At 42.0% G+C, this 22,363-nt stretch overlaps 1 protein-coding gene across 1 annotated transcript in view; it reads left to right on the top strand.

Moving 5' to 3' along the window:
- LOC148029323 (ubiquitin-conjugating enzyme E2 8) overlaps positions 1-22,123 on the top strand; it is a 39,923-nt gene extending 17,800 nt beyond the window's left edge. The window contains exons 3-4 of the mRNA XM_087688102.1: positions 10,837-10,941; positions 21,593-22,123. Of these exons, the coding sequence (XP_087544228.1) occupies positions 10,837-10,941; positions 21,593-21,736 (249 nt within the window). The 3' untranslated portion in view covers positions 21,737-22,123. The remainder of the gene's footprint in view (positions 1-10,836; positions 10,942-21,592) is intronic.
- Positions 22,124-22,363: the final 240 nt, after the last annotated feature.

A 22,363-nucleotide genomic window follows, 5' to 3' on the forward strand; every position in this document is an offset into this window, starting at 1 on the left:
CTGTTCTGGTGCCCTCACTGACGCTCCGGGCTGCGTGCAGGGACTGCTCTGTCCATTTCAGTGTATTCAGCATTCATCTCAGTCAGTGCAGACTTTCTTCCTTCATTCTCTGCTTTCTCTCTCCTCTCCTCTGTGTTCGTGTTCTTCCGTTGCGCACTCTCACAGAGAATGCATATGCAACAAGGTGCCATTTGGATAGTGTCCCTCATGGGAAACTGTTCACTCATCGAAGCGCTGTTTTACAAAGATGATGAGGATCATGCAATGTGAAGGAGAGTACAATAGGAAAGGGACGCCTATATCGAAGACAAACATCGAAACCTGGAGGTGTCAATGAAGGGTAGGAACCCTCTCTTAACCATGCATGTTGATGCCAAGGGAGGAAGAGGAGCTTGATGTTGGTCTTCACGCGGTGCCGAGAACCATGATGAAGGATGAATATGAAGCCCCTCTCAGAAGAGAAATGTAGAAGTCATCGCTAGGGTAGCATCGAGAGAGATGCTTGAAGATTCGCCTCAAGAGGGGAAGCCTCTATACTTGTGGTAGACCTAAGAAGAACTAGTGCAAACCTTCACGTTAGTCCTAAATTGAAATATAGAACCCCGTAGAATGGATTAGAATTTGCAAAAACAGATGTCAATAGTAAGATGCTTCAAAGTAAAAGAAAACATAAAGCTAAATGAATGAAGAGAGAGGTGTTAATGAGTGAGTGAGTGAATGCAACAAATGACAAATAGAGGAACTAAAATGATATTAGAGTAGCTAGAGTATCCTAGTGTATTTAGAGAGGTGCTAGCCTAAGTGTGTGGCCATCATCGTGTTTGCCCATCAATAGATATTTGTTAAAGAAACTCATGACGAGCCGAGGAAGTAGTCCTAGATGGATATGCAAGAGCAGACCTTGGAATGGACGCAAAGAGTGTTATGGAAGAAGGGTTGCTAGATTGTCACCTGATCCTTCAAGAGTACTAAAAGACACAGGTTGCTAAGGTTGTTCGTGTGCCACATGTCTAGTAGCAGATGTGCTAGGAGTCATCAATGGAGCAACAGTGAGAGGTGTAGCCTCACTTGATTGCCCAAGGGGAGTGGATGGAGTCACAATTGATTGGGGTTTCCAAGCTAGGAGACCCTAGGCCTTAGTATGACACTCCTCGTCTACATGGCCATGGAGCTAAAACACATCTTTATAGCTGATTAGTATTTTTAAACAGCCCCAAAACATGCTTAATTAATGAAAAACACAAATTTGGTGCACAGTTCAAGAGAGTTTTAGTGGTTCCCTAAAACCCTAATTTTTTGGGCCACCCTTCAATATCTATAAATAGACAAGTTGCCCACCATTCAGCCTTAACCTTTTATGCAAGTTTCTCACTCAACTGCGCAGATTTCAGCCATCAGCCACCTACCTTTTGCTGTCCAGCATCACCGACTACAGCCCATCACTATCGAGCCCTATTGACACTCTGACTAGTGGTCACAACACTTGGGATCCGTTTGGCATTGCATTGCTTTGCCCTTGGACATTCTGTATGCTCTTACATTCATTTACAACATTCATTCACTTTAGAGTTTTTTCTCTTAGTGTTTGTCTCTGTGTTTGAGTTTTGTGTTTACGGTTTGAGTTTTGCTTGTCTTTGTGAGTCTTTGTGTTTCAGTCTTGTTCGTACATACTATGTTTTCTCAGTGCAAACCCTAGCATATCTTCACATGGTATCAGAGTCAGTGCTCTTGTAAAGAGTATCTTGCAGTGACTGTGGAGACTAGTCTTTGTGCAAGACTCACACATGACTCGATTCTGACTCATAATGTCTTAGGCATCTTCTTTTTCGGATCCTATGATGCCATATTAGGCTTCTCCATCATTGGAGGCTCTGAGAAGGCATTATAGTCTCGAGACGGAAGTAGACACACCTTCACCTTTACCACCTTCTTCTTCTCATTTTGGTTATCTCAGAGATGAAGAGTTTGAGGAGTACTTGTGCATCACGTATAGTTCGGTTTACACTCCTCCAATGAGTGCTACTACCCCGTTTGGACTGATTGGTGAGACTGGCCATCCCTCTGATCTTGGAGGTACCATGACATTCGACGCGCTTGGCGATCTATCTCCTTTATGTCAACGAGGTTTTATGTCAGGTTTGTATAACCTTTTTGAGTTATATAAGCCAAAACCCTCTTTTTTTTCCCCTTTTGGTGTGTAGGATCCGGATGGTTTTTAGTATGTTAACTCTAATAGAGGAGGCTCTTGAAACACACACCCTTTATCATATATATCTCTACCATCTGTTATATTTGAGCACGTAAACCACACTTCTCAACTCTTCCATCCCACCACTATCTTATCCATATTCTGATCTACTCACATCTTTATTCCAAGATCTTGGATTACACTCCACTTCTGCTCAAAGCACACCAAGGTTTGTATCTTGTTGAGAAACACAGATCCTTGAGGAAGGTTTAGCTATGGAGGGCGGAAGTCAATGACAAGATGCATGATGACTGAGACTAGATACATTGACTATTACTCAAGTGAATTAGGTTCCAAGATAGATTAGCTTGGACTCATAAACAAAATTTTAAGTAGAGAGAGGCAAGACTGAAAGTGCAAAGTACAATAGCATTCTTATCAAATGATTGTCAAGTACATTGCTTTATAGTTGCAGGATGGTACCGCTTTTCTCACTGTGCCTATGGGATAAAGGCAACTTTTCCTAAGCTTTTGCATGTCCCTTGCCTTACTGCTCCATACAAAGATGTTGTCTTAGAAGTGTGATTGCATAAAGCTCAACACCCCTCAATCACAACCATAAAAAGCACTGAGTATACAGAGGTTGCCATGAGTAGAACCTTGCTAAGTGTAGATATGGAAAGACCAACCATATAAAGCTAGAGGTTGTCACAAAGCCTCACCAAGTGTGCAAAGGCTGTAGTGCATAGGTTACATGAGGGTTACAAAGCGTATGATTGGAGTATTAATGCAAGTACATACAAGACTTAAAAAAGTCAGTTTGAATAGTGGGAATAGAAGGACTTATGAGACTTGTCCTTTTGTTCTTGAGTGGCTTCTTTTTCTTCTTTTTCATGGTCTTCTTCTTCTTTGGCAGTTGCTAGGTAGGCCTTTTGTGATCTTTTCCTGACATAACAAAAATTTTCAATGTGTCCCGTTTTTTTTTGCAGAAGTCACAGACAATACCTTTCTTCCCTTTGTACTTGTTATTGACATAGAGAACCTGTTCTTCCTTTGAAGTGCTTGATCTTTCTTTTCCTTTGAGCTTTTTCTTTTCTTGAAGGAGTCATGCTTTGATGTCTACCAGCTTTGGATTTGGTATATTAATTAGTGTGGTGGAGGTATTACCAAATTCTAGAGGAAGACTCTTGGGTAAGACTCCAATGTATATATCTTCTTCCATTTTTAAGTTAATCCTTGCAAGTTGAGCTAGCAGACTTTCCATATAATTAAGGTGAGTAGCAAGGGATGTATTAGCTTTCATATCCAACTTGAAAAACTCAATTAATAATCCATATTTTGAGGATTTAGATTGGGCACCAAACAGTGTGTCCAACTGTTTCCAAATGGCATGAGATATATCACATGTGTCTACATGATTGATATAACTGTCATCAAGCTTAAGCTTGATGAAGGATTGGGCTTTGTCATCATTCTCTTGCCATATTGTTGCAAGAGTACCATCTTTGGGTTTCTTCTCTTGGCCACTAGTTATTGACCAACGGCCCTTCTTCATCAGGATCAACTTGATCCTTGTTTGCTAAGTATGAAAGCCCGTTCCTTTGAAGCGGCATGACGGTGAATCTTTCTTCATATTGGATGGCAGCATTATGGAAGCCCCAAGAAAATTGTCAACATTGTGGAGTGTGATGATAGTGCCAGTAGTGTGATAGGAAACAACACAGGTTTGGGCAGCAAGTTGAATACCATGCAATGCTGGGTAGGAGGGAGACCAATGTTCTGCTATGATGTAACAAGGAGAAGCTTCTAGAGCAGAAGAAGATTCCTTAGAATAAATCTTAGTGAGATATGGCTTGGTTGAAGAGATCCAGGAACTCCAATATAGGTAGGTAGTATTGGCTATGGTAGACAAAGGAGGTAAAGTGAAACTGAAGTAAGAGATGAGGTCATTTGTTGAAGTTGAGTTGACCAAAGGTTGTGGGGAGCTGAAGGAACACTAAGCTGAGCTCACTATGGCTTTGATACCATGTTGAGAAACATGGATCCTTGAGCAAGGTTTAGCTATGGAGGACGGAAGTCAATGACAAGATGCATGATGACTAAGACTGGACACATAGATTTTTACTCAAGTGAATTATGTTCCAAGATAGATTAGCTTGGACTCATAAGCATAATCTTGAGTAGAGAGAGATAAGACTGAAAGTTTAAAGTACAATAACATTCTCATCAAATGATTGTCAAGTATATTGCTTTATAGTTGCAGGATGGTACCACTTTTCTCACTATGCCTATGGGATAAAGGCAACTTCTCTTAAGCTGTTGCATGTCCCTTGCCCTATTGCTCCATACAAAGACGTCGTCTTAGGAGTGTGATTGCCTAAATCTCAAGAGATCTTCCATCTCCACTCCTAACACTTTCTATTTCTCCATCCCACGATCTAGACGCACTCCATTCACTTCACCTATTGGTGCATTGTTAGGGGGAATGCCATCCTTTAACACTGTACCTTCCGCATATCCTCACTTTACCACATCCTTTCACTTTGGGACGATTGTAATGGGAATTCCCCTCACTATCCTCGGACACTCACAAGCCCCCACACGACCTTTCAAATGCAAGAATATCCATCCTTTGCCTATGGACTGTCATCCCACATTCCTTGGGTTACTTCCACACAGGGATATTCATCCTTTGCTCCCTGTGTCCCTATCCCTCCACTACGGGCTTCTCAGGCGGTTACCATGCTGCTCCCTAGTTTGCCCATTGCCACATTTGGATCCACTATGCACATTCCTCGTATGAATGGTGGGCACTCTAAGATAACTTCCCAAGTGTACTCCACTCCATCTCCCTATCCTCCCTATCCACCTTATCCCCAGTACACACCTCCATCTCCTAGCACTACCACTCCTGTTGCAACGGCCAAGAATGCCTTCATGGTTAAGACTTGTTTTAATGGGTTGAATTTCACCACTTGGTTGAACTTCATGCAACGAGTGCTCCAATCTCAAGGATTGGGACTTTGTCGTTGGTACCGATGTCGGATTCTCCATTAGCTCACCTTGATCACATCCATCAATGAAGAGCCTATAATGCTACAACCAATGTTGAGTTAATGCAGGGTTGCTTTCTAAGTTTCACTCTCAATTATAGCAAATTTTCCCTCACATTTGAGCTTTGGAGTCATCTCATTGACCTCTATGCGACTTGAGATCGCACTCAACTTATCAATCTCGGTTTTGAGCTTCAAGAGTTTTCCATTAAGGAAGGAGATGATTTGAAAGTCAAGTTGGCCGATTATTGGTGGTTACTCGCTAAGTTTGCTACTACGGGTCAGATAACAATTAGGTCACGTTCTTCTTCAATAAGTTGCCCGACAAATACTTTCATTTTATCCAACACATTATCTTACGACCTAGATTACCGACCTTCTATGAGTTCGAGTGTTAGTTCTTGCATTACGCGAGGTTGCATGATCAAGTCCACAAGAAGTCCTCCACACACATCCATTTAGAGGGGCGAGGGTGGGTTGCCTCTTCTTTGGGAGGGAAAGCCAACAATGGTAAGAACTTGCAAGATGCGAAGGCAAGCCAAAACAAGGGTGACACCAATTTCTTTGATGAAAACAAAAAAACATGACCCCTTTGACAGCAAATTCCTAAGAAAAATAGATTTTGAACACATTGCTGGAGGTCGGGGCTATGCGGATGAGGAGTGTTGTACCAAGGCCCAAGGTCTTTCTCCTAGAAAACCACAACAGATTGCTATGATTGCCTCCACTCCAACTGGCCAATCCACTGAGGCTATGCCTCCCGTTGCTGCGCCATCTACTTCATGTGCCCTTGCGGCTATTGGACATTTGGCACGCAGGCAACCTCGGTAGCCCATCTTTTTACTACTCTTAAAGGATTGGCTGATTGGTCTGTTAGTGACTCACCTATCTTTTAAGCATCCATTCCTTGGATATGCACTGCACCTTCTAGGACTACTTCCCTACCTCGCCGTACGCGATGGTAGCCACACACTTACCCTTTCCCTTTTTAGACTTCCGTTGCATACTTACATACTCATTGCATTGCACTTAGCTTTGTTTTTATTATTGTTTATTTATTTTTGAGAGCATCTGACTACTCACCTCTATGCTTGCAAAATTTCTCTCTCTTTTGCAGGATTTTGTATTTCAGTGTAGGGCTAATATGCAGGCTTGCACCAATCCTCCTTGAGCTGGAGATAAGAGATGTGTGCCGTTTCTTTCATGGTTCCATGTACTTGGATTTTGCTCTTCTAACACCATGGAGGCTTCCCCTTCCACGCAGATCGTGCAATCTCTCTCTTGATACTATCATGGCGGTGCCTTCTATCCTTGCTCTTCCAGTAGGGATGCTTTATCATCTTCATCCACATGGTTCTTGGCACGACAGGAAGATCAATACCTTCAAGCTCCTCTTCCTTCTTCAGCATCAACATCCAGGTTGAGAGGGAATTTCTACCCTTCTTGGTATTCTATAGGTTTCGGCACTTATCTTCGACATTGGCCTTCCCTGCTAGTTGTACCTTTATCTATGTAATTGCATGATTTCATCATCTTTGTACTAGGGTGCTTGGGCAAGTGAACAATTTCCCTAGGAGGGACAATTCAAGTGGCATGTGTTGCATGAGCATTCTTCAGCATGTAGCATACTATGCATCCCATTGTACAGAGTACAACTAGACAGATCCTAAGTTGTTTTGACCGGTGGATTACACTATCATTCTTCTTCACATAATACTTCATAACCTTTTCCCTTGTCATCGAATCCTTGAGTGGATGGGTCATCTTGTACTGTTTTGTGATGTGTTGGGTGTACGATCCCTAGTACCATCTCTACTTCGGTCTTTGGGGTCACTGTCACTTAATTAGCCACCACCCCTAAAATTAACTTTCTATAAAAAAAAACAAAAAATGTTCAATGTGGTTCCATCCACCTTTGTAGGGCTTGGTAGGCCACTGGGTAGCCAACGAGCACCCTTTGTCCGATGCCTTGTCCTCTTTGGGGTGACTACTTGGACTCCCTTGGTAAGATAACCATCGCCTTTGGAGTCTTGATAGGCCATTAGGCAGTCGATGTGCACTCTTTGTTCGATGCCCTGGCTGCTTTGGGGTGCGACACCTTGGGGTAAATATTATAGGCCTTCCCTTTTAGGCTCAAATTTGGTCTTAAGAGGGGGTGTTGAGCTTAAACACGCTTTATAGCTTATTAGCATTTTTAAACAGCCCCAAAACATGCTTAATTAATGAAAAACACAAAATTGGTACGTGGTTTGAGAGAGTTTCATTGGTCCCCCAAAACCCTAATTTTTTGGTGCACCTTTCAACATATATAAATAAATAGGATGCCCATCATTTAGCCTCATCCTTTTGTGCAGGTTTCTCACTTTACTGTGTAGATTTCAACCATTAGCCACCTACCATTTGCTATCCAGCCATCACCGATTGCAACTCATGACTATCTAGCCCTAGACGGCCTGTTTTCAGCCATTGCCTTGCTATTTTGAGGTTTCCATCTACTACTGTGTTTTCAAAGCTCTTGATCAACCTGCGTTTTCAGCATCTAATGTGAGGCGATAGATTGCTGCAATCTCTCCCACCGGGCGACTACTGCAGTATTTGTGTTTTTGTTGTCTAGTAGGTTGTCTACATCAACAAACACCTCTCCTGTTGTTGTCTCTGTTTCCTGACACTCTGGTGACCAGCGTTTGGTGTTTCTTGCACTCTGACACTCCAACTGGTGGTCACAACACTTGGGATCCATCTCCGGTGGATATCACTCTCCAACATTGCATTGCTTTTCCCTTGGGTATTTTGTACGCTCTTACATTCATTTATAACATTCATTTACTTTAGAGTTTCTTCCCTTAGTGTTTGTCTCTGTGTTTGAGTTTTGCATTTTGCATTTTGTGTTTAGGGTTTGAGTTTTGCTGGTCTTTGTCTGAGTCTTTGTGTTTTAGTCTTGGTCGTACATGCTGTGTTTCCTCAGTGCAAACCCTAGCATATCTTCACATAGCCCAATCTCTGGCAGTATGTGTAAAACCTATTCTTTTTATGGAGTTATTGCAAAATTTTTAATTTCTTTGTTTCCGTTTAAGGAAGGGGTGTCACCCTTTGGTTGAGTTGCCTTCCCATCTCGAGAGCTCTTGTTGCCTTTTATTTTCCCCTTTTAAGAAGTGGTCACCAGAGCTCCCTTTGAATATGAAATCGGGGAGGTCTTCTTGTGGACTTGATCATGCGACCTTGCATAAGGCAAGCGTTGACATTCAAACTCATAGGAGATTGATAATTCGGGAATTTGAAAAAGAAACAATGTGCGCATAATGTGGAAGTATTTTTGAGGCAACTTGTTTAAGAAAAATGTGACGTTTAGTGAGCCATTAGTGACAAACTTGGTGAGTAATTGCCTATATTCAGTCAACTTGACTTTTCGATCATCTCCTTTTTTAATAGAGAACTCATTTTCTGAAAATTGAGATTGATGCACTAGGTGCTATTTATCATTGCATAGTGTTTAAGGAGAGGATTCCAATGATTAGATACTAGGGGGAAGTGTTGTAATTGAGAGTGAAACCCAAGAAACAACCCTTGCATTAACTCAACATGGGATGTAGCATTTCAAGCTCTCCATTGACGAATGCAATCAGGGTGAGTCATGCGAGGGTCTGGCATAGGCTTTAGACCAAGGACTAGGTCCCAAAGACCCTTGAGACTCAAGCACTTGTTGCATAAGGTTAGATCAAGTGGTGAAATTTGACCCATTGAAATGAGACTTTTTTGTGAAGGCATGCTCGGCCATAGCAACAAGAGTGGTAGTGTTGTAGGATGAGTAAGGTGGATAAGGTGGGAGATCAAAGTACACGTGGGAATTAACCTAGAATATCCACCATGCATACGGGATGTGTGCACAGAGGATCCAAGTGTGGGTATGGATTGACTAGGCATACACATGCTAACCACTTGAGGAGCACGCATTGTATCATGGTATGGGGTGGACGTTTTTTGGGGGAAGGGGGGGAGAAGGAGAGCACATCACAGTGTTAAAGGGTGGCATTTTCGCTAACCATGTACTAGGATGCAGAGTGGCATTTACCTATGAATAGGTGGCATGTGGTGTAGAGAAAGAAAAGGTGTTAGGGACAGAAACAAATTATCTTGACCTTAATGTGGTTAGAGAAAGAAAAGGTGCTAGGGATAGAAACAAATTATCTTGACCCTAATGTGCTAGATGCAGATGTGGAGTGCAATCCTAAATTATTAAAAGCAGAAGAAATAATGTCTATGTTTTGACTAGAAGATGGAGGAATGAGAGGATCTTGAAAAAAAGGGCTAGTAATACCATATTCTAATGAAACAAATGGAACCGTGTTAGATATATGTGTAGAAGTGCTTTTGCTTGGAAAGCCTCCTCGATTTACATTTATATATTGACACCTGTCACATGATTCCGATCTTGCATACCAAAAGGAAAAACAGGGAAGGGTTTTGATTAGGATTATATGAACCTGACACTTGGCATGGCTGTGCTAAAGATGATGGATTGCTAGGTGTTCCAAATGCCGTATGTCCTCCTTGATTAGAGAGGTGGCTAGTCTCACCAACCGATCTGGATGCATTAGGAAGGTTACCCGAAGGGGTGTGGTTGTAACCATACGTGATATTCAAGTGGGTGTAGTTGTGACTATACGTGATGCTCAAGGATTCTTCAAGTTCCTTGCTTGTCATAAAACTTGTATTTTGCCAAGGAGAAAAAGGTGAAGGTGAAGTGTCGTCTTCCTTGTCAAGTCCATAATGCCTTCTTAGGGTCTCCAATGATGGAGAAGCCTAATAAGACATAGTAGGATCCCGAGAAGGAGTTTGAGAGATTATGAATTGGTTATGTGTCATTCATGTATCTTGCACAAACCAATCCTCTACAATAGCCACATGATATTGTTTACAAGAGCACTGGCTCTAATACCATGTGAAGATATGGCTCTAATACCATGTGAAGTTATGCTAGGGTTGGCACCGGCTCTAATACCATGTGAAGGTCATGTCCTTCACATGATCCAATTGTTTTGCTAGCAAGCCACACCATGAGGTGTGCTATATTTTTCACCTCTTGCATGCTAGTGGTTTTTTCGGATGAACACTTGCTTCAATTTGTAACCAATAAACCTTAGGGTTTGCACTTTGTCCTTTCATGTAATTTACATATTTTAAAATCATTATTTTGCGCTTTAATATATTTTCTTTACTTTGATGGACTACGTTCCAATGACATGGGAACCCATTTGATAAGGTCTTTAGCTCATTTCGTTTCGTGAGTTTGTTTCAATCTTCCAAAGCTAACAAGTCATGTCCCCATGGTTCAAGTGTTGGTGGATATGGGTAGCACTATTTATAAGCTCCTTTTTGTTTGGTGATTTTGTTTTTGACAAGTCTCAAACTAGATTTGTTTGTTTTTAAAACACAAATATTGAAGAAACATCCATTTCAATGGCACTTTGTACCTATAGGACATATGATCTGCTAGCTAATTGAAAGGATTTCCTGAACTTTTATTTATTAATGCTAAGATGTATTTTAAAAAAATGTAATTGATTACTTTTGATTTATTTGTATATATGTATGCAGGTTGCTTTTCGGACTAAGGTTTTCCATCCAAACATAAACAGCAACGGAAGCATTTGCTTAGATATTTTGAAAGAGCAGTGGAGTCCTGCCCTTACTATTTCAAAGGTATGTTTGAGAGAGAGAGAGAGAGAGAGTTTTTACAAAAAAAAAAGAGAGAGAGAGAGTTGTATTTACATTTGCAAAAAGTGAGAATGGCCTATGAGGCAGAAAAATGAGTACATTTGACCATGTTGTCTTGACTTAGGAACAAGAATGAAATAAAAAGTGACCAACAATGCTTATGCTTACAATCATAATGCATGCTAGTGTAGGCTACCATTATGTATAAAATTATCTCTTAATAATCCTTCAGCTGACATGGAATATCCGACACCAATCAATAGGACTCTCTAGAGGCAAGAATATCTATCATGGGGTTGTCCAAGATAGCAAGTCCATGGAGAGGGGGTACTCATCTCTATCATGAGTTTGTCCAAGATAGCAAGTCCATTGAGAGGGGGTACTCATCTTTGATGTGAGCGATGATGGGTCTAATCTATTGAAGGTAAGGATGTTGGGCATGGCGATAAGGTGGTGGGCATCATGCTCTATGGAGTATGATTGTCTCGTTTGTTGTGATCGCTTTGACTTGTGGATGGTGTGGCGGTTTTGTTGTGGTAGTAGTGTCTAGTGAGCTAGCAATGAAGAAATTTGCAAGAACCCACTAGCTCACTGACGTTGCCTTTGTCTTTGTCTTGTCCCTCAGAAGTTTCTCTCTGTGTTTGGAGCTCAACCAAGAACAGTCCTAGGCATCTTTGATCCTCATACTTCATCATGTTGTAGAGGGACCCAAACCCCTCTGAGTAAAGGCAATGAAATCTCCCTTTTATCGCATAATATGCAATACATTTGCAAATAAAGGGCTCGTTTGACACAACCTCTTAGTGGCATAACTAGCAAATATGTATGCTTAGACTTGTGCATGTACCGTCTTGTCTCAGCCCTAATTTTGTGTGATGATGTTTGTATCTATCCAATAGCACTATGTATCCCATGGGAAAAGGAATGGTGCTGATATCATGCCCTCTTCGTGCCAAGGGGCCCTAGGGGTGTAGCCATATAGAATTTGTGTTAATCTTCATAATATGTGACTTGATAACTCAATTCTACTCCATACGAGTGAGATCTAAGTATGGGCAATCCAAATTGTACTGTGGTGGTGAGAGTGCATCCATCTTTCATGTGTTTTGAATCATGATTGTATCTGTGCATACCAACAATGTCTCCCCACTCTCTGCTAATTGTGTTGGGTTGAGAGAGAGAGAGAGAGAGAGAGAGAGAGAGTTCTCTTGCAAGTGCACAAGAAGCTGAATAGATAATGTGAGAGAGGTTTTTGATAGTACAATTGTTAGGGCCTTATTAAATAGGCATAGGGTTTCCCTAAACCTTTTACCCTTATTAAATGCTAGGAGATGTAAGAGGTGTTCACACCTTTGACACATACAGTTACACACCTAAGGTGTGTTCACACATGCGAGCGTGCATAATATTGACAAACCCCCCTTTGGGTTATGGGTGGCTGAATTTGTGACATGAAACACACAAAGAAATGAAAATGTGAAGGTCTTATCTCAAAGCGGCAGTGTCTAGTCCCATACAATGATTCTGGAAAAGGAGATACATAAATGAGAAAGGTGCAACATGAGGATGGTCATGACATGGTCTGTCGAGAAGCTTAGGGACCCAAGGTAAGACACAGTGCAAAGGTGCGTGTACATGGCTCAGAGGTTAATCAAAAGCCAGTGTGGCTCAGAGGCACTGGGCATATGACTAGAGGCCGAATATGCAAGTATAGCTTTTGGGATCAACTCAGAGGTCATGCGTAAAGTGGTTACAAAACCCCCATTGTTGGGTTTGGCAACATGAGAGAGAGAGCGCTCTTGCAAGTATACAATAAGTTGAATAGATTGATGTGATAGATGTTTATGATAGTACAATGGCTAGGGCCTTATTATACGGCCTAGGAGGTGTAAAAGGTGTTCACACCTTTCACACACACACACACACACACATCTATGGTGTGTTCACATACGTTAGTGTGTATAATACTAGCGAATTGTTTGGAGGAAGTTAATGCCAATCACAAATATCTATATCTAGGGAGCTCCCATAGCCTCCGTAAGCAAGTTGTGGATGAGGTGTTGCTCCAACGTCTACTCTAATAATCTCATGGGATATTGATGGTTTGCTTTCGATAATGCAAGCAATCGTCATCATTAGTAGCCTCTTAATATTGTTCTAGGTCCTTTTGTAGATTGGGGATCCGTATAACAAGGCTAGGGTAACCAATGCATCATACCACCACAATTTGGGTTAGAGATTCTTAGAATTGAGCATTTGCACGTTTTCCCTCAAGGGCTCCAAGTGTTGTATAACCTCTATCCAACCTAATAGTAGTTGCATCTCACAATGAAAATGCAGGAAGGTTGGATCTCCTCGTAGTGGGAGACAGATGGTTGAGATTTGCACACAAGGGTGAGAAACTTGCACGGAAGATATAAGCAGGAATGGTGAGCAGCTTGTCTATTTATAGATATTGAAGGGTGCCCTAAAAGTTGGTGCTTTTGGGGGACCATTGAAACTCTCTCGAACTGCACATCAAATTTGTGTTTCTCATTAATTAAGCGTATTTTGGGGCTGCTAAAAAATGCTAATCAATTGTAAAGTGTGTTTTAGCTTAACACCCCCTCTCAGGCCTAAAACTGAGCTTAAAAGGGAAGGCCGACAATGCTTGCTCCATGGTGTCCCATCCCAAAGCAGCTAGGGTATCAGACAAAGGGTGCATGTCAGTTGCCTAGTAGCCTATCAAGACTATAGAGTTGATGGTTATCTTACTAAGGAAGTCCAAGTAGTTATCCTAAAGAGGACATGGCATTGGACAAAGGGTGCTTGTCAGTTGCCTAGGGGCCTATGAAGCCCTACAAAGGCAATGGAACCACATTGATTTTTTTTTTTTTTTTTTTTTGTGGTGGTGGTGATGGTGGTGGAAAGTTAAATTTAGGGGTGGCAACTGGTGGTTAAGTAATAGTGAACTAGAAGACGGGAGTAGGGATGGTACACCCAACACATTACAAAATAATATAAGCTTACCCAACCACTCGATAATGTTAATGATGAGGGAAAAGATGATGAAGTATCATGGAAAGAAGGATTGTTGTATAATCTGTCTATGGAAATAGCTTAGAATCTGTCTAGTGGTCCCTTGTACAATAGAATGCATAGTATGCTACATGTTGAAGAATGCATATACAACAAGTGCCACTTGGGCAGTGTCCCTTATGGGAAAATTTTTCACTTGCCCAAGCACCACACTCTAGTACAAAGATGATGAAATTATGCAATGCATAGGTGAAGGTACAACTAGGGGGGAAGGTCGATGTCGATGACAAGTGTTGAAACTTGTAGAATACCAAGAAGGATAGGAATTCCCTCCAAACTTGGATGTTGATGTTGAAGAAGAAAGAGAAGCTTGAAGATGTTGGTCTTCTTGTTGTGTTGAGAACCATGTGGATGAAGATAATGAAGCATCCCTACTGGAAGAGCAAGGATAGAAGACACTGCCATGATAGCATCAAGAGAGATATTACACGATCTGCCACGGGAGGGGAAGCCTTCACGGTGGTAGAAGAGCAAAACTCCAAGTAGATGGAACCATGAAAGGAACGACATGCATCTCTTGTCTCCAGCTCAGGGAGGACTGATTGCACGATTTGCCACAGGGGGGAAGCCTCCATGGTGGTAGAAGAGCATAACTCCAAGTAGATGGAACCATGAAAGGAACGACATGCATCTTCTATCTCCAGTTTAGGGAGGACTCGTGAAAGCGTGTATGTTAGCTCTACACTGAAATACAAAACCCTACAAAAGAGAAATTTGCAAGCACAAAGATAAATAGTGAGATGCTCCAAAAACAAAATTGAAAATAAAAGAAAGCAAAGCTAAGTGAAATGCAATGAGTATTTAAGTATGCAATGGAAGTCTAATAAGGGAAAGCTTGTGTGTGGCTACTATCGCGTACGGTGAGGTGGGAAAGTGGTCCTAGAAGGTGCAGTGGATATTGTAGAAAGGGATGTGTAAAGTGCAATAGGTGAGCCACTAGCAGACCAATCAACCAATCCTTCAAGAGTAGTGAAGGAGATAGGCTGTTGAGACTGTCCGTGTGCCACATATCCAGTAGCCGCTGGGGTGGATGGAATAGATGGTGTAGTAGGGGAAGGTGTAGCCCCATTGGACTTGCCAACTGGAATGGAGGCAGCTGTAGTAATCTGTGGTAGTTTTCTAAGAGAAAGACCTAGGGCCTTGGTACAAGACTTCTCGTCCACATGACTTGACCTTTGCCAGTGTGTGCAAAACCTATTTTTCTTAGAAATTTGTTGTCAAGGGTTCATGTTTCTTTGGTTCCGTTGGAGGAAGTAGTGTCACCCTTGTTTTGGCTTGCCTTTGTATCTTGCAAGTTCTTACCATTGTTGGTTTTCCCTCCCAAAGAAGAGGCAACCAACCCTTGCCCCCTTTGAATGGATGTATATGGAGGACTTTTTGTGGACTTGATTGTGCAGCCTCACATAATGCAAAAACTCGTACTCAAGCTCGTAGAAGGTCGGTAATCTAGGGATTGAGATAATGTGCTAGATAAAATGAAAGTATTTGTCCGGCAACTTGTTCAAAAAGAATGTGACCTGATCGTTGTTCGACTTTGGGGAGCCAATAGTAGCAAACTTGGCTAGTAATCCCTTTCCTTAATGGAAAAAACTTGAAGCTCAAAATTGAGATTGATATATTGAGTGCGATCTCGAGCTGCATAGCGGTCAATGAGATAACTCCAACGCTCAAATGCAAGGGGAAAATGCTCTCAATGAGAGTGTAACTAAAGAAGCAACCTTGTATTAATGCAACATTGCTTGTGGCATTGTGGATTCCAAAGTCCTTGAGATTGGACTTTGGAATTGTGGATTCCAAAGTCCTTGTGGCATTGTATCAACGACGAGGTTCCAAAGTCCTTGAGATTGGAGCACTTATTGCATGAAGTTCGACCAAGTGGTGAAATTTGACTTGTTAAAATGAGTCTTATCCGCAAAGACATTCTTGGCTGTTGCAATAGGAGTGGTAGTACTAGAAGATAGAAAAGCTGTGTAATGGGGGTAGGTTGATTAGGGGGCATAGGATGGGGGAGCAGGGCACATGAAAGAATTCGAGAGTACCCACTATGCATATGAGATGAGAAGTGTGTACAGTGGCTCCAAAGGTGGGCATGGGTGGATTGGGTATAGGTATGGTAATCGTATGACGAGCCCAAGGTGGAGGGATAGGGACATGGGGAGCAAAAGATGGAAATTCTTGCGTAGGAGTGACCCAAGGGATGTGTGATGACAATCCATAAGTAGATGATGGATATTCTTGCATTTGAAAGGTCGTGTTGGGGGTTATGTGAGTGTCAGGGGGTAGTGAGGGGGATGCCCACCACAATTCTCCTAGAGTGAAAGGATGTGGTGAAGTAGGGGTTGGTGGAAGATATATTGTTAAAGGGTGGCATTTCCCCTAATGATGCACCAAGAGGTGGGAGAAATGGAGCGTATGCAGATGGTGGGGTGGAGAAAGAGAAAGTGTTAGGAGCAGAGATGGAAGATCCAAATGCTAGTGTGCTTTGAGTGGAAGTGGAATGTAATTCAAGATTTTGGAATGAAAATGTGAGTAGATCAAAATGTGGAGAAGTTAGTGGTGGGATGGGAGGGAGTTGAGAAGTGTGATTTACTTGCTCAAATGAATCAGATACTAGAGGTATCCTTGATGAAGGGTATTTGCTTCGAGAGTTTCCCTTTTTTAAAGTTAACATACTGAAAATCATTCGGATCCTTAGCACTCTTTGGAGGAGTGTAAATTGAATCGTACGTGATGCGCAAGTACTCCTCAAACTCTTCATCTATAAGATAACCAAAACAAGAAGAAGAAGATGGTAAAGGTGAATGTGTGCCTATCCTCTCCTTGAGACTATAATGCATAATCAGAGCCTCCAATGATGGAGAAGCCTAATAGGGTGTCATAGGAGTCGAAGAAGAAGGTGTCTGAGACATTATGAGACGAAATGGAGTCACGTGTAAGTCTCGCACAAAGATTGGCCTCCACAATCACTGCAGGATACTCTTTAGAAGAGCACCAACTTTGATATCATGTGAAGATATGCTAGGGTTTGCACAAAGGAAACACAACATGTATGACCGAGACTGGAATACAAAGACTCAGACAGAGACAAGCAAAACTTAAGACCTAAACACAAAATGCAAACACAAAACTCAAAACTCAAAACTCAAACATAGAGACAAACACACAGAGAAGAAACTCTGAAGTGAATGAATGTTGTAAATGAATGTAAGAATATACAGAATGCCCAAGGGCAGAGCAATGAAGTGTTGGAGAGTGACATCCATCAGAGATGGATCCCAAGTGTTGCGACCACCAGTCAAAGTGATGGAGTGAGAGAAACACCAAATGCTGATCACTAGAGTGTGGGGAGACTGAGGTGACTGTAGGGAATGATGCTTGATGATGTGGGCAAAGCAGTAGAACACAACAGTAAACATAGTAGTAAAACACAGCAGCAAAAGGCTGCTACAGGATGTCATAGTAAAATGCGACAATAAAACGCTGCAGTAAAGGAGTAGATGAGGTGGTGGTAGTAGTCGTGAAGGTTGGAGACCTCTACGTGGTGGGAGATTAATGGCTGAGATCTGCACACAAGGGTGAGAAGCTTGCATAGAAGAGAGAAGGCTGAATGGTGGGCAGCCTGTCGATTTATAGATGTTGAAGGGTGCCCTGAAAATTAGGGTTTTGGGGGACCATTGAAGCTCTGTTGAACTGTGCACCAAATTTGCGTTTTTCATTAATTAAGTGTGTTTTGGGGTGGTTTAAAAATGCTAATCAGCTGTAAAGCATGTTTTAGATTAACACGTTCTATACCAAAAATGAGCTGCCCAAGTGTCTTCATCAACAAATGTATTGGTCATACCATTGATTGATGCTTCAAAAAGAAGGGGAGGGAGTTGGAGAAGCAACATGCCAATTATGCAGACACCCGTTCCTACATTGACAATGATAGTGTTGCAGATTAGCCTTGTTCTGCATCCAACAAAGCCTTGACCATCTTCGCTCAATCATTGTCTATAGACAATAGCGAACAAGAGCAATTAAAAACTGATTGAACTTGACATTGGCTAGGCTCAAGCATGTGCTAAGACCTTTCCATATGCATATTAAATATTTATGTGGGGTACTTTGCTTGAGTTTTCATCTGAAAATTTTTAATTTCCTTTTCTTGAATATTCTATGAGGAGTTTTATATTTTAGGGGAGGGTTTTGTAACTAGTTTCCATGGCCTCTGTGTTGAGCCTAAGAGCCATACATGAGTTTGGCCATACATGAGTTTGGGCCCTTGGTCACCTGTAGTGTTCCTCTAAGCCATGCTAACTTTTGATCAGCCTTTGATCCACCCACATGCATCTTTGCAACACGCCCTACTTCGGGTCTTTGAGCTTCTTAGTAGAACACACCATGTCCTAGCTTGAGTTGCAAATGTCTTCCTATCATGTATCTCTCCTTTCGAAGATTTGTTGTATAGGATTAGACATTGCATCTATTGAGAGAAGACCTTTCCATGTTTTCTTTCGTGATGTTTCATGTCAAAACTTCAATCACCCATAACACTCAGGGGGGTTAGTTATCTACCAGCTATGTGTGTGAACGCACCTCAATGTGTGAGAGTTTTGGGTTAGGGTTAGCATATGACGGAATCCGCATGCTATAAAAGAAACCCCTAACTTTGTACTTTGGGGGTTAGCATTTTGGGTTTCTTGTGAAGTTTAAAGCATAGTTACCAGGAACGGGGAACGGGAACGGGAACGGGACCCCCCGGAACGGGGGGAACGCCTAAAGTTAGGGAACGGGAACGGAGGGAACGGCATATATATATACATATATATATATATATATATATATAGAGAGAGAGAGAGAGAGAGAGAGAGCTCATAGATTAAGTTAGTTGGAAGATTGCATGGTGGAAGTAAGAAGGGTGGCATGATATCACTGTTGCAACTTGCTCGCACCAAATCTGGACAAATCCCCAAATTTTCCAAGTCCTACGTGCACCAATTTCAGTGAAATTGAAAGGATTTCAATAAAATGTGAAAAGCCCTAAAATTCCCGGGTAGATGTGCACCGACTTTGCAATTTCTGAGTCAAATTGTCCAATTCTGTGTTGAGATCCCCAGATTCGAGAAAAGCCCCAAATTTTTGAGCCGATTTTGAACAGATAAGAGATCTTGTGCTCATGCGTGTGAAACCCCGTCAATGGGTGGAGATTTCAAAAAAAAGATTGAATTTTTGAAAAAATCTACGGGTCAACGGACCTGTCAATCGTGCGCTATGACGCCCGCCTTTCGCCGTTACGCACTAGTCACCATGCCCGCCGTGCAGTCGCCCCGTCGCGTGCCCGCCGTGCAGTCGACGTGCAGTCGCCCCGTCGCGTGCAGCTGTTGCCTGTTACGTATCGCACAGCAGTCGCCTCCAGTCGTCTGTCCACGCTTGTTGCAGTTCCAAACATGGTGTTGCATGGTGGAAGAGCAGTCGCCTCCAGTCGTCTGTCCACACTTGCTGCAGTTCCAGGGAACGGCCGTTCCAAACAGGGAACGGCTGCTGGAACGGCCCGGAACGGGCAGGAACGGGGCTGGGAACGGGCAGGAACGTTCCATGGGCGTTTCGCTGGCAGACACATGCCGGAACGTGTTAATCCGTTCCTAAGGCCCGGAACGGGCGTTCCCTGTTTCTATGGTTTAAAGTGCTCTCTCCCTCCATCCAAACACACACCACCACTCACACCACCACCCACACACCCCACACCACCCACCTGAAAAAATACCAAACACCACCAAAACCAAAAAAAGGGACTTTATGGAGTTGCACATGTCGTAGTTGCTCATCTAGTGCGTACTTCAGTGGCTGCACCACCTGACAAGATATGGAATGGAGCACTTACTGGCTTCTACGAGTCTATGGGTTTTTTTCTTCCTTCTCAATGTTTGTACTTACTCAATTTCAGTGTCCAAGAGTTGAAGACATTTGGAACTGAAATTGGGATGTGTTTCATAGGCCTATCCAGCCGTTGTCCACATCCTTCATGCGCTGTGGTAGAACTAGGAGCAGTATGTCAATGGAAATTAGAGGAGGGATGTTCAGCATATATAGGCAGGTTTGTGGGCAATGATAACTTGCTATTGAATTTGGCGGACAAACATCATCTATTCTGCAATCGAAGTGGTTGGCACAGCAATAAAAATCTTAGTCATAGCCAATCTCTTGGCGGGAAGAGTAGGCATCAAAGCATCTACCTTGGTATGAGTAAAAGTTTTCACCTGAACCTCCAACATTGCTTCTTGATTACTAATACAAGCATTGATTTTCTAGCTTATTTTCTTGCAAGATGCTATGCAATGAAAGTTCTATTACAAGGTTGTAGCTTTGTGCTTTGTGAGAGGAACTAGAGTCCATGGGCCTTGCTCTAGAGTCCATACCAAGAAGAGGAACAGACCCTCCATGCGGCAATTTGAGAGATGGGTCAACTTCAACAATATAGATATCCAAAATGCAAAGAGATATGAGGATTCCATGAGAGAGAGATATCTATATGAGGAGATGATTCCTCCATGTGTTGTTAGATGATGCTAAAGAAGAGCTTTGGCTGATGCTAGTACTTTGTTGTATCTTCACTTGACAAGGATGCATTTGTAGTGTGTTTTGGGAGTGACTATGAGGATCAGGCTGTCGAGTCTTCAGATTTGAAGTAGATGGATGTGGATGTTGATGAGGTTCAACTCCTGAGTCTTGTGCAGGACTCAAGTTAGGGTGTTAAGTTTAGAATCGAAGATGAGGCAGTGTGGATGGTGAAGGAGGCAGCTGGTGGCGATAGGCTGCAATTATGACAGACTGGATGTGATGCCAAATGGCTTGCCGAGTACTTCTCTTTCATGGAGATTTAGGATCGATCGTTGTCCTACACAAATCTAGACTCCAGAGTTTTAAACGTAACTTAACTATTTTTGGGGTGTACTAGATTGAAATAATTCGTCAAATGATTTTAGCCTAACAATGCTCCGGTATAATTCCATGCTGTTGTGCCTCCTAGGCTTCACCATCATTGGGTGCATCTAAAAGACGCAAGGTAGCACAAAAAAGCTATTTGTCAATTAATGCCAATGTTTAATCCATGGACATTTGCCATCATATGTGGTGTTTAAAATATTACTGTCGAGAGAAAAACAGAATGCTTGAGACAGTTGACACTAGATTGAGGTGGAAATGAGCCCATTCCCTTTTGAAATATGAAGGTGTTAATTGATTGGTGAGGGCGAGATGAGTTACTTGGCTTGTATACTGGCTGTCAAGATTTATTTCTTGAGCGAGAGCTATTAGTGAGCTTGATTATCAGAAATTGTTGTCTGTTGTGATGGCACTTTGTAGGGTACTTATTTATCAGCAAGATTGATATCTTCTATGAATCAAGTGTTTAAGTAGCCAAATCAATGTGTTCATGTGTTTATGCTCGGCACATTCTTTTTTAAAAATCATTTCAATTGCTAGCTTTTTGTTTTGTGTGTGCATGCGAGGGAGGAGAGGGCAAGGTGTCTACACTTTTTTTAAACCTTTTTTACCCAAACTTGGAACTCTATGGCAGGTTCTTCTCTCGATCTGCTCTTTACTCACCGATCCTAATCCAGATGATCCACTGGTCCCCGAGATTGCTCACATGTACAAGACAGACAGAGCAAAGTATGAAGCGACTGCTAGAAATTGGACCCAGAAATATGCGATGGGATGACAAGGGTGGTGTCTATCTACGCTGCTGTAACTGTATTACACTCGTTCTGGATTGTGAATTCTCCGCTTTTGTTAGATCTTTCAAGTAATTAAACCATTTATCTTTTTCCAGTTTCAAAATTTGTAATTGCCTTCCCTTGATAGATTGGGGTTGGGGGAAAATTAATATGATACCGTCCTCAGTACTTTGGTAGCTATTTGCAGTAACCAGTGGCTTATTGTCATGTGCACATAGTATTTAAGCTATTGGTTGCATTTTGAAGAAGTGGGAGTGTTATAGCAAGTCCAAATCACAGCTTTAGCTGGTTTCAAAACTACATTTTTTTCCCTTGGTGATAAAGAAGATAACAAGTGAAGTTCTATAGAGTTTTTTTATAGTTAGTCCAAATCACAGATTTTAGCTGCTGTCAAATCTAGATTTCTTACCTGGTGACAAAGATCATAAATGAAGCTCTCTGGAGTCTTGTAAGGGAGTGTTCTTGAGTGGAGGCATAGGTGCAGGAGCCACCTTGTTTGACATTGTCTGCCTTCTTAAATGGTTAATTCGGATATTAAAACAAGTGAAAACTATTGTTTTGAGTAGCCACTTGAGAAGTCTCATAAAATACTAATCTTAATGATCGTGAAG

This window comes from Lygodium microphyllum, chromosome 11, assembly GCF_053477565.2.
Source record: "Lygodium microphyllum isolate KBCC chromosome 11, Lygodium_microphyllum_v1.1.10, whole genome shotgun sequence".
In the NCBI taxonomy this organism is placed as follows: Eukaryota; Viridiplantae; Streptophyta; class Polypodiopsida; order Schizaeales; family Lygodiaceae; genus Lygodium; species Lygodium microphyllum.